At 48.0% G+C, this 12,449-nt stretch overlaps 1 protein-coding gene across 1 annotated transcript in view; it reads left to right on the top strand.

Annotated features, from left to right (window-relative positions):
• The first annotated feature begins 2,576 nt into the window (after window positions 1–2,576).
• LOC142585868 (uncharacterized) overlaps window positions 2,577–12,449 on the top strand; it is a 54,607-nt gene continuing 44,734 nt past the window's right edge. Inside the window, exons 1-3 of the mRNA XM_075696938.1 lie at window positions 2,577–2,926; window positions 3,085–3,157; window positions 6,557–6,788. Coding sequence (XP_075553053.1) covers window positions 2,875–2,926; window positions 3,085–3,157; window positions 6,557–6,788 — 357 coding nt within the window. The 5' untranslated portion in view covers window positions 2,577–2,874. The remainder of the gene's footprint in view (window positions 2,927–3,084; window positions 3,158–6,556; window positions 6,789–12,449) is intronic.

Genomic DNA, 12,449 nt, shown 5'->3' with positions numbered 1-12,449 from the left:
TCTTTCACATTGACGTGGGTCACTAGTTGTTCAATGAAACTCTTTGAGGCAGACTTGGAGCACTGGGTATGCACCATTTGGTCTGTGGTAGTCTTCAATGAACCTCTTTGATGCCAACTTTGGTCACTGGGTATTTGCCAGTAGGTGAGTGCCGCTCTTCAATGAACATTGACGTCAACCTGGGTAAGTGGTCGTGCAGCTTGGGGTACGCGCTGCATGAGACTAAGGCTGAAGGCAAGCTACGGATAGCCACACACAGTCATTCCATAGTACTCCCCAACCCATAGCGCATGTAATCGCAGCTACGTTAGGTTTGGACAAATAAGGCAACCAGCCACATCGGCTCGCAACAGTGTTTATTGATGCAAGCAGTAAGCCACACTTGCAGAGTCCACTCTGTAGTAGGTAATATATAGGCTTGCCTCGTTGAGCCTGACAGTCTGGCAAGGAGGTCACTCATGGGTTGCGGCCGATATCCGATATGTCACGAGTCCGGTTTGAGGCCAGGGCACCAGAGAGAGAACATCTACTCCTGCGACGCTCTTTTATACCTTTCTGCCTTCGCGGGCGAAATATCCTCCTCGCATGTCAGATACCTTTTCCTTTCCCGCAAGTCTGGGGGCGAAGGGGGGTGGGGTAGCATGTGTGCATCTCCTGCGTAGGGTTAATTCTTTGGGGGCACTCTCCTGGTTCTCAGCTCTCGCGACGTGCCACGCCCCAGGTGTCAGCTGTGCAAGTTAGGAAGTCGCCTGCCGGGCGTCTGCCAGTGGTTCTTGACGGCCAGCATAAATCTGTCAGTGCTACAGGTGCATCAGTTGTGCCAATTCGCATGGCCATTTGCATCTCGTTTTGTTTTGGCCCTAGAAATTGGAAAAGTCCACTGCATGCAGCAACACTATGATAAGTAGCCACACAGGAGGTTGTGTAAGCAACATAATTGGCTGGATCTGGGTTGTGCCATGAATGTATTAAATATGTGGCTCTCTTCAATGGACTTCTTGCCCCCTTGGGTCACTGAGTATGTTCCATTGGGTGTGCGACAAGCAAGGGAGCAATGCTCAGCATTTGCAGGCACCGGCACACCACGCTTCTTGTCGGACGTTGCACGTGCACTTCTCAGCGTTGGGTTTTCTTAGGGAAATTAGGGAAGTGTGAAAGAGTATATAGTCCCGCTGCAGTAGACATTGCATACACAACTCGTTTCAACGATCACAATGTTGTGTCGCTATATTGATTCAATGCCAAACACATTACCGTCGGCAGTCATATCGTGAGATGGGTTCTGCCGATTTTTAGAGCACAGCTCTTAGGCGAGTGCCGGCGCTTTCCGACGGCGTTGGCGTAACGGAGCGAACGAGCGCCGCGAAGAATGGAAGCAAATGCTGAGCGTAGCGGGAGATGAAAGAAAGACGATAGCGCAGGAAGAGGGTGCAGCGCATGGTGCAGCGGAAAGCGGAGGGGAGACGGCCTGCGCATGCGCAGAGTTGCCGGCGGCCTGTAGGCATCCGCGCCGGTGATCTTATCTGCCATGTTATCTGCGCTTCCGATGGTGGGGGGGAAAGGAAGGGTGTCGTAAGGTAGGGCCACGTACGCACATCCGTGGTGTCAGCTGCTGAGGTCAGTCCGCGGTACCACCGTGTGTGATGGGGATCACTGCTCCCTTAGGTGTTGTCGCCGCTGACACTGGTGGCACGACTTCCCCGTGACGAAGGGCGCCGCTCTCGTCGTCGGTGGTACGAAAGCGTGAGAAGACCGTAGTGCCGCGCAAGACGGAGCGCAGCGTGGAATGAAACAGCAAAGAGAGCACGAGGAGGAAAGCGGAGGAGGAGGGTATGGCAAAAGCGTGAGAAGAAAAGCGCGCGCGTAGTGCCCCGCAAGATGGGCTCTGCGGCGACGATGGCTACGAGATGGCGCCAGAATAGCGCGAGTCATCTGTTCGTCGACGACATGACGCCACCGATACCATATCTATGGAAACAAAGCGCTGCATGAGCGGATGTCTGTCTGCGTCGGCTGGTGTGAATAGATCGTGCCCACGCGTCACTCACGCGCTGCTTCACGAGATATACCGATTAGCGAACCAGTCGCGCCGCACTTCGCTCCGTTTTTGCAACGTGATGAACGAGACAGATTGTCCGCGCCATCCAAAATATCGCGAAATGGAAACACGTGTAGAGCCGCGCTCAAATTTCGCGTTAGTCAGTGTTTTAAATGTCGGTAATTTTTTTTACACTGACGACCCACGATGATTCTGTGCAGTCATGGTAAAGGAGTTGTTCAAGGATGCCTTCTACACTTTTAGGGAGGTTTCATAAATGGTCGCGGTAGAACTATGCATTAATCCTTCCTCCATGGAACTACGGGTCCTAGAATAGTTCAGCGCTGCCATAGCAAAAGGGATGGCGGACAAACCGAAACCAAAATGTCATAGAGTTTCTCACTATTCTTAGGTTTGCTCATAGAGTTTCTAATAAATACTAATATGAAACTCTATGGGTCTGCTATTGGTCTGCTAGTCCAAGAGGAGGCGTTGGTCCAAGCCACTACCAAGTATGCCACAAGCCAACGAAATCCAAATGATGAGCTTCGCTGTGGCTTCGCTCTTCGCTTTCGCGAATCTGGCAGCTACGTGCGCGGTATTTAGAGAAGCGTACCGAAGTTCGGCTTCACGGCGTAGTCTTAATCGTTTTTCTATTTTTCTCAACACTTTGCAGTAATACCTTTTTATGTTGTAGCCTCAAACATTCACTCCCTCACTTTTCATAACATCCCCAGCTGTTGTTGTTAGTCTATTTGCGCGTTCGGCTGGATATCGTTTCGTGTGGGTGGCAGCTACCGGTCTGGTGCTCTGTATTCGTGCGGCTCTTGCGCGCAATGTCGGCTGAAGTGTCTGAAACAGAAGAAGTAAAGGGCAACTGCGACACCGGTGAGGAATAAATTCGCAGTCGTGTTACGGTTACGGTGTTTGCCTTACTATGTTTTCTTAATTGCAGCGCGGGCTGCTAGGCCTGAATCGAGTGAAAAGTGTTAGGTTTGCATTTTGCTTCAGCTATACGGTCATCTTTCGTTCTTGCTTTGGAATAGGCGGAGACGTCGACTTCACCGCAGACGTTACGGACACTAAGGACTGGGATGATGAGACGCCGCTCGAGCAAACGTAAGTTTAACATTCAGAAATGAAAAAACGAAAGGGGGGGGGGGGGGTTGTAAAGCAAATCACAGTGCATAATAAACGCTCCATTTGCCAGCCTCGACTATACTCTCTCATATTTCTGGAACTATCAAGTGCGCGATGTATTTGCCTTTTATGAGCAACTCCTACGTGGTGCAAACGACAGTGGAAGATGAAAGACGCTCGATTGTGCCTCGCGCGGGAGGCGCCGATGGAAGAAATTGTACGGAACTTGCCAACCTCACCTCGAACCGGAATCTTGAATGCCATGCGACTTCCTCACCGGTGCGCAAATGGGCAGTGATTTTAGCCCACTAACGCACGATAAACGCAAGACAGTAGAATGCATGTTGTGCGCTAGTCGGAATACGAACTAGCCCAAACGCACACCCGTTCTCGCGCGTGATTGTCGTTTGTTGAACTGGGCATATGTGCTCCCTACCAACATGTATCTTTGCAAAAAGCTAATGGAATTTGTCATGAAATATTAGCATGCAAATTCGTTCCTGCACATTGCAGTGCGAAGTGGAATTTAAATGAGAAATACTCGCAAATTGCATTCTGGTCGCCACTGTGCAACATTTGCTGTGCAGTTCGAATCTATCTATGTGCTCCATAATGACGCAGCACGGAGTTACCACTCAAAGTGAATCCGCCTTTTTCACGGCGCCATGGCCTGACCTAGCGGATTAGTTGCGAAACGTAAAAAGAAGCATGCGTACGCGCTCGCACTGTAGCAAACACTCGTGCCGTGTACCGCGTTGGAATCCCACTGGTATATAGCTCTACGTCGATTGGTTCCGAAAACGTGCATACTGTAAGACTGCAGCTCCACTTTAAAACAGAAAGTGGTCAGGGCTTCGTGCGGACTGCACCGTAAGCCGCGTATGTGGTTACTGCCTTGCATTGATGGCTAGTAAATTTATCAAACCCCTGTGTTACACTTGGACATTAAAAACACCATATTGCTGACAAAGTCTTCTTGCAGCGTCGCCCTTCTTGCTGGTGGTAGCAGAGCGTGCCTGACTTCACATACTTATTTAAGGTATGGTAACGCTGGGCCGGTACGAGACCGACAAGACACTGATGCCAACTATTCTTCACAGTGTGTTGCTGAGACCATTTTATCATATTAGACCAATGCCGATACAACCAGCAGATGTGAGTTGTCGTAGCGCGACGAGTTTCCTTGTCGATGGCACTGACAAAATTAGCGTGCCTACCATGATCGCTCGACTGAACCCCACACGATTGGCCTTCCCATCGAGTTTGTGCACCTGGTAACGATGCACCTGAACTTAAACATAAACACTTACAATGAAGGAAATTGCTCTTATTATAGTTCAGTTGTGGCAATTTAGCGATTTGATATTGACTACTGCTCACTTCGAACGGCACGCACACAATAAGCAGCAAGCTGCGACACAGCGCTTTGCCAATAATTGTATGTATGTCATTGTCCCCGAAGGCTGTCGGTCGCATTTGCAGCGTAGATGAGTGGGCCTGTACATGTTATGCTGACACATTTCTTAATTCCAGCGAAGCCCTGCATGATACACCTCTGCATGAAATAGGAAACGACAGAGACATTGCATTTGATACAGCAGCATAAACAACCGCCATGCTCAGTTACCAAAGATGTCGGCAGTGGCATCTGCGTTTTCGCAAGAGAAGTACATGGCGTGTAAGTGTGCGCTCATGCCAAGCACAATTTTCTCTAATAATTCTTTATGGCACTCACAAACTGTAAGTATGAAGAAGTTAAAGGAAAGCAAGAATCGGTAATAACAGCCCATGACGTATGTGCCTGGATCACAGTTGCTGTTGTTGAAGTGGCTCAGCCGCTCATATTGACTGGTCTCGGGGTGGAACAATGCGGCTCATATGCGCAGATATGTATGTTTTGATGCGTTTTGACGTCATTTCAGATCAGTGATGCGCTGTTTCCACAGTATCCGATGCTAACAACAGTCTGTGGCTGTAGATGTTGATGTAAACAAATGCACCGCTTTGGCAAGTGCAACGTGGAAGGCTGCATTCTAGGACTTCTTTGAACATGTGAAATGTCTAATGATCGTGTAAAAGAAATACAAAAAGCAAAGTACAAGGGAAGACAGCGACAACGAACTCCAAAGCAGCTGTGTCGGCAGAGGGAACTTGCTTGCCTTCGTTGGCTACATTGTTAGCACAACAGCACGCTCAGGCCTGCTCAACCAGTAGTCAGCGAGTGCTACCTGACTTCCAGGAATGAGATGCTGCCCCGGAGAGGCCATTAATTAATCGCAATGCACTAGACGCATAACCGATGCACTCTCAACATGGGCGCGGGTACACAAATCATCCGGTGAAAGCCCTGGCACCCGTCCAAAACGTTTCCAGTGGTGTGCGGCAGAAAGCAGCGCAGGAACATGAAAAAGGCAGGATCAAAAGAGGGAAAGTGCGGTACAGCTAATGCTTGTTGATGAAGTTGGCATGTAAGAGGAAAAACTGCTCTTGTCTGTCTCCTTGGACTTTTTGTGTACATGATGCCAGTAGACAATTGGAGGATGTAGAAAGGCCAGTTTTTGCCTCGGAAAGTGCCAGAGCTCCAGAAAACACGTCAGCACTGAAGCTATCACATGACAGCCACAGCAAAAGATATGCTGGCCAGTGCGGTTGTGCCGACAGTGACATACCTTGCCGCCAGCGGCATGTTGCAGACTTTTTGTCGCCATTGTGAGCGGGGATTTTGGGTTCCTTTAGTTACCTGAGATGCTGTCCATATCATTGCTGTCCAAATTACCGAGACAAAAATACATGTGCTGCTGCTAGTAATTTTGTGCTCTTCCTCCCCATCCATCATCTGCACTGCTAGTTCCTACATTAATGAGGCCCAAATACATGAGAAAGATTTGATGCCCACAAAAGTTCTCCATAAATCGAGTTACCCATGTTTACAGCGGTCATAATAGCAATGCACAATTTTGCTTGTCTCTGGGCTAGTTTGTTCATGCTAGTGCACATAGTGTGTACAGGGCACTCTAGGCATGTACAGTTTATAGACCTTTCTAAAGAGAAAACCAGGTCATTGCCCTAATGCTCTCTAGACTTCTGTAAATGCATGCGAGCACCTGGCCAAAAGCACAGGTGACAGCAGCAGCAGCACTGCGCTTTATATTTAGGTGCAACAGTCCAATGGAAAGTCTGTGCATGTGTCTGCTGCTGCTTAAAGCTCGAAGTCTGCCTACTGACCTTCCGTAAAAATTACTCCACTGAAATTTGCCCTCCTTAATTGAAACGTTCATTGTAACTGTCATGTCACAACAGCTGTCTTTTCGTTTTTGTTTCCTAAAACCATGTGCAGTGGGATGCCAGTTCAACATTTCCATTATTTATTTATTTTAGGTCCTTGGAGCACGAGTATGACGATGTACAGAACGGGGATGCTGTCAGCGGCGATGCTGAAGCAGGCGTGGTTGACGAGGGAGTGCAGGCCGAAGCAACTGCATCAGCTGATGGTGAAACTGAAATGGTAGAGGAGGAAAAGCAAGGTGAAGGAGGTTTGGCTACTGCTGAAGGAACAGAGGAAGAGTGTGCAGGTGCAGAAACGGAGAACAACTCTACTGAAGACAAAAGTGTATGTACCTTACATAACCTTTCTTCCTTGAAGGCTGTTCTCAAGGGTGATGGGCATGAAATGCGAGAATGATTGTGTTCTTAAATTTAGGTGCACATTCAAGAACCCTAGGTGGTCAAAACTAATGCGGAGTCCCCCATTGCTGCGTGCATTATGATCAGATCAGGGTTTTGACTCATAAAACCCAAGAATTCTTGCTCTTGAGGGGTGAGACTTCTGCTGTTCAAAAATGCCTTTCAGTATGTAGCCATAGGTGACACTGATGTTGGATCAGTGTTTTGTGTGTGCACATGCCAATTATTTCAAGGTGCGCAAAAATAAAAACATTAGTGAGCATAAGCTGATTTATGGCTTGGAAATTACAGCACTAAGTAACGGCTTGGATGAGAGCCATACAAAAAGCTATAGGTAATAGGCACACCCTTCCCATAGGGCCTTGTGGCCCAGGTGTCACACTGCCTCCACAAAGGCTCAGTCACACCGGCGACTTGGTGAGGTCCGCCGACCATTTGCGAATGGCGATCAAGAAGTGACTGAAGGTGACCGATGCGACCAAAGATGAGCAGATGGCAGTGAGTCGCCATCTGCTCACAATTGCATCGCCACATAAAATAAGACCGTGTATCGATGTTGTGTTCTTGCAGGCGGATTGGCTCAGCAGTTTTGCAATGAAAAAATCGATCGGCAAGTGACTGGTCCAAAATGGTCGCTTATTGAGAAAAGTGGCCATTTGCAGCTGGTCACTTTCCGACCAACTTGGTCGCGCCCCTGCTGTGAGTCACCAGTCTGAATGAACCTTAATTAAATGGCCCCTCCCCAGGCCCTACAGCAAATTTCGGTTATATGCTGGAAGTTGTTACGTGCCCTCTAAGGAGTGTTCTTCCGCAAGAATTTTTCGAATTGGTTCATTAATAACCGAGATAGAAATGCTTCAGTGCCGCAAGCCATGCTATCGGGAGGCGAGCGCCACTGCCAAGAGAGGCTCTCTCTCCGCTTGCCCCGTCTATCCTCCGCAAGCAAAATTCCTTCCCTGTGTTCTCCCATACCGGACCTCAAGGATCATGTGACACATACGTCACGGTCCCTGCCTTGATCTTTTTTTTTTTTTCCATCGCTTTTTTGTTGCGCGGCGCACTTCTGCTGACGTCGTCACGCACAAGCTGTTGTGTTTCTCTCGTTTTGTGCAGCGCACGATTGTGCGCGTTATGCACGGGAACACTGAGGAAGATACAAGCGGATCACAGAACATGAACGTGCGCTGGAACATGGTAGAAAATTGCATGGTTTCACTCTCAGCGCTTGCGACTGCACGACATGGGAACAAGCAGACAAAAAGGAAGTACATCTCTCTTGCTGCGGTGCAAAGTAAAACAAACAGACGCAGACACTCGGTTTGTGTTTTCTATTATTTTCCTAAACCTTAATTTGTTTATCGATGCAACAGATTACACAAATAATAATGTTGCCTTGAATAATTCTTGAAGTCACCAGTAACTAAGAGTGACGTCGCAGCAGAGGCACACATACGTAGGCGCACTAGCACGTATCTGTCATCCTTCCGGCTTGGAGCGCGGCGCCCGCGAGGAGAAATGCAAACTGTCTTCGGTTTGAAATTTCAGCTCTTTCCGCGGCATGTGGTGATGTAATACTTAGCAGACACAATCGTTAGCACGCATTGTATGCACGACACTTGTCAGCTCAAAATGGCCAGACCTGGTGAGGGGCCTTTTAAGGTCGCCAGTTCTTGAATAAACGAAGTTTGAACTGGGGCTGGGGGAGGGGGCTGGCTGGGGCTGGTGATGACCTACAAGGGCCTGTCACTCTGTATGTGTAACAAAGTTAGCTTTTCTTTTTTTGTTCTACGGTGTCTCGATTAACAACAGGAAAGGTACTGTATTGTTGCCTGGCTAGCACGGATACCAATACGGATGAAGGTACTGTGAACGTTTAGGGCCTACAATGAAATTAGAATGGTGATCAACACTGCCTTCATGTTTGTGACAATGAAACAGAAGACAAAAATATGAATGAGCTGACTAGCTGTAAGGTGTTATAGTCAGGGCTCTGGACATTTACGCATACGTCTGGACTGGACTGCTAGAATCGGGACGTTTGAAAACCCAGGCCAATGCCCACAGCGACTGGTCAGTCTGTTATTAATCATGTCTTTCTAGATCATTGGTGGACCACTAACCTTTGTTCTCGAGATTTGGTGGACGTTGGAGATTTGCTGGTACCAAAATACAGGGGGGGGGGGGGCTCCTGCACCAATTGCACCATTTTTCATACAGATGCAAATTCCTACGCCAAAAACAGAAAATTGACTGAAATTGTACCATGCTGCGCCAAAACGGCTTCAGCATGTGTGCTTCAGCGGTTGCCACGAACAGTGAGCAGATTTGTTCTCCGAAAAGAGTGCAGCCGTTCGCATTCCGCACACCACGCTACAGTGCCTGCCACATAGTTCCTTGTAATTTTCATATAGTAACACTGGACCTTTTGGTGCTTGCGGCAAGTAGTCGGCGCACAAGCAGCCACTCCTGCCTGTTGTGGCTGTCGGAATGGCCAGGGCACCTGTATTTAATGTGTACTAGGATACAGTTTAGTGGGCCCAGCGGCGCTGCGCTCCCTAGCTTAGGTGCAAAACAACGAAAAGTAGGCTGAGGGCACTATGAGCAAACTAGATATTAATGCAAAAGCATTAAGGGCTTCGTATTACAGAAAATCCAGCGGCGGTGGCTGTGTCCGTATAAGAAAAATAATTCCAAACCATGCATCCCGACCCATGCAAGCCCACCATGTGGTGCATAGGCGTTACTGAACTAATTCAGTTTCTCAAAGTAAAATGTGTCAGAAAATTTGTAGAGGACAACTTACACGTGACCTGCAGACATGATAGTGTCGGATTGCAATTTGAATATGTGAGAAAACATAGTTCTGTTACACGGAAACAGAAGCACAAACCTGTTTTCCGGCTGCTGTTTGAGGTCGGTCTTAGTAGGAGCGGCGCGCCCCACTCAGTTTCTTGCAACACCTTCTAAATAGCATTCACATCCGTGGCAGTGGTGGCGCCCGCTGTGTGTGTGTGTGGGCCGGGAGGGGGAAGAACCAGAAAGCTCGCCTTCGTGCAAAGCATTCGCCGCCAGTGTTTCCAGGAAAACATTATGGTTACATCAGCTGCAGTTGCCGGGAAGCGTGAGAAACAGTCGGGGATCTTTGAATGCTATTGCATTCCACTCTTAAAGGCAAAGCTTAAGCATCCTCCAAATTTTTAGGGAGGTGTGTGTTGCAGCGGACAGGCGTCTCTGTCCCTAGGGTCGGTATAACATAAAACTATTACAATCTGTTTTTATGCCCATATGAGCGAGGCCTGAGCCATTCAACAAAAACAGATGGGAATAGTTTTACGTTATACCAGAAAGTTAAGCATTAGGGGCTTTGAAATGGCCCTGGTAAGTTATGTAGAAATGGCTTTCAGTAAACCACAGTACATAACCCTGGCATCTCCATACAGTCTCTTGGTGAAGCGCATCTCCAGGCACTTCACCCGCTCTGTTGAACCAGTAAAGAAAAATGTATTTAAAAAAAATCTCTTTGGCTACTTTTCTAAATTTCAGATTCACTGTTGCAGAATGCATGTTTTTTATGATTTCTACCTTAATCTACAGGCACTATTATATTATGAGGGTTTTATGTGCCAAAACTATGATTTGATGATGAGGCATGCCATAGTGGGGGACTGTGGAATAATTTGGGACTGCCAGGGGTTCTTTAATATGCACCTAAACCTAAGTACACAGGTGTTTTCGCCTACAGGCACTATTACCAAACATTATAGCACTAGATGGCTTCAGTCTCGGGGTAATCTGCGTTAAAATTCAGCTTAAGACGATGCTCAATATAGTTGCAGTACAGCGCTCGTGTTGGTTTATTCTGCGTTTTGTCGTGGTTTCAAAGTGTGCTGCCATATTCCACCAAAATTCAGACTCGCCTGCTCCGAACTGCTTAAAAATGAGATTTAGTCTGCTCCAAGCTGCTCCAAAATGCAATTTTGTGTGCTCCAAACTGCTCCATAATACAATTTTACTTGCTCCAAAAATTGCTCCAAGATGACTTTAAGCAGTCCAACCCCTGCAGAATGGGAAACTGAGTGCAGGCCAGCGTGGTCATGTGACATGGGCAAATGAGTACTGCGAAGAAGCTGCTTCGGCTGGCAGCTACTGTTTTCAGTTGTGTGTGCCTCATGCCTTTCCTTGTTTACGTGAGATCTAGTGGTCGGAAAACGTTTGATATGATCGCAGTGTGGTGATGCACTGAACGTCAGTGCTGAAAGGTCATGTTTTCTGGGGATGTATCAACTGACAAAAATGAAGCATAACATTATCGGGTCATTTTTTATGTTCTTGTTTGCAAGAATTGGCACCAGGAAATCGTACTAAAGGAGGTAGTATCAACAAGGTTTTACTCTATTAGGTTTAACATTAGTGACTTCAAGAGCATATGAAAGCTTTTTAATTTTTGAAGAACCTTTAGAAAAACACAGCAATTGAACAGCGGATGATGGGCTAGGCCTTGTCCCATGCACTGTTTATCCTCTGCTGTTCTTTGGTGCCAAAAAACGTGCACTCGCCAAGAATGAAATAAAAATAAAAATAAAGAACCGACGTTTCGGGCCCCGTACGGGTCCCTTGATCACAATGAAGATGTAAGCATGGGCGCGCGGCTATTTATGGGTGAGGTGGCGCAGTGTTCGGGTGTATATCTCGGGAAGATTACCCCGCGTCCTGTTTATTGTGTGTCTAGTTGATTGGATGTGAAATGATTCTAAAAGCAAACGGGCAGATATGTGTTTTTCTTTTGCGATGATGGCTGCCGAGTCCTAGTCAATGATGTGTCCGGTTAGTTCGTGATGCTCCGCCAGGGCGTTCGCGGCTGTGTGGCCCTTGGCGACGTCATTCATGTGTTGTTTTAAGCGCCGTTTAAAATTTCCGCTCTCGCCGATGTACGACACGTCACACTCCTTGCAGGGTATTTTGTAAATCACTCCCGGGTAGTCCGCGTGTTGCAAAGGGTCTTTTGCGCGTACCAGCTGTTGGCCAAGTTTTCTGAAGGCACGTGGGCGATCTGAACACCGTAGCCCTTAAAAATTCGTGCCAGGGCTTCGCTTGTTCCCACTGTGTACGGTACCGCTGCGCGCCTCACTGTTTCTTTCGCCATTTCACGGCGGGGCTTCGCTGCTTTGCGCTCTTGCGTTCTGAGCAGTTGTCGAGGGTAGCCATTGTTCAGAAGGTCCCTTTTTACAACCTGTAGCTCTTGCCTACGTTTCGTGGGGCTAGAGCAGACGCGGAATGCCCGGGAGAAGAGTGCTGCTGCGACGGATCGTTTTTGCCCAATTGGGTGCGCCGAGTCGAAGCTCAGGTACTTTCCGGTGTGCGTTGGCTTTCTGTAGACACTAGTCCTCAAGCCGCTTGAAGTCCTCTCTACGAGGACATCCAGGAAAGGAATTCGCCCATTGTTTTCCTCTTCAGCCGTGAACTGTATACTCGGCTTAAAGGAATTTAGATGCTCGAGGAAAAGGTGCTGCGTGCCGGCGAGGGATAATGCAGAAGCAGTCGTCCACGTATCTTAGAAATAGCTTTGGCCGCGTTCCAAATGAAGATA

The sequence above is a fragment of the Dermacentor variabilis genome, chromosome 6 (genome assembly GCF_050947875.1).
Source record: "Dermacentor variabilis isolate Ectoservices chromosome 6, ASM5094787v1, whole genome shotgun sequence".
Lineage (NCBI taxonomy): Eukaryota > Metazoa > Arthropoda > Arachnida > Ixodida > Ixodidae > Dermacentor > Dermacentor variabilis.
This window is presented reverse-complemented; position numbering and strand designations above follow the sequence as displayed.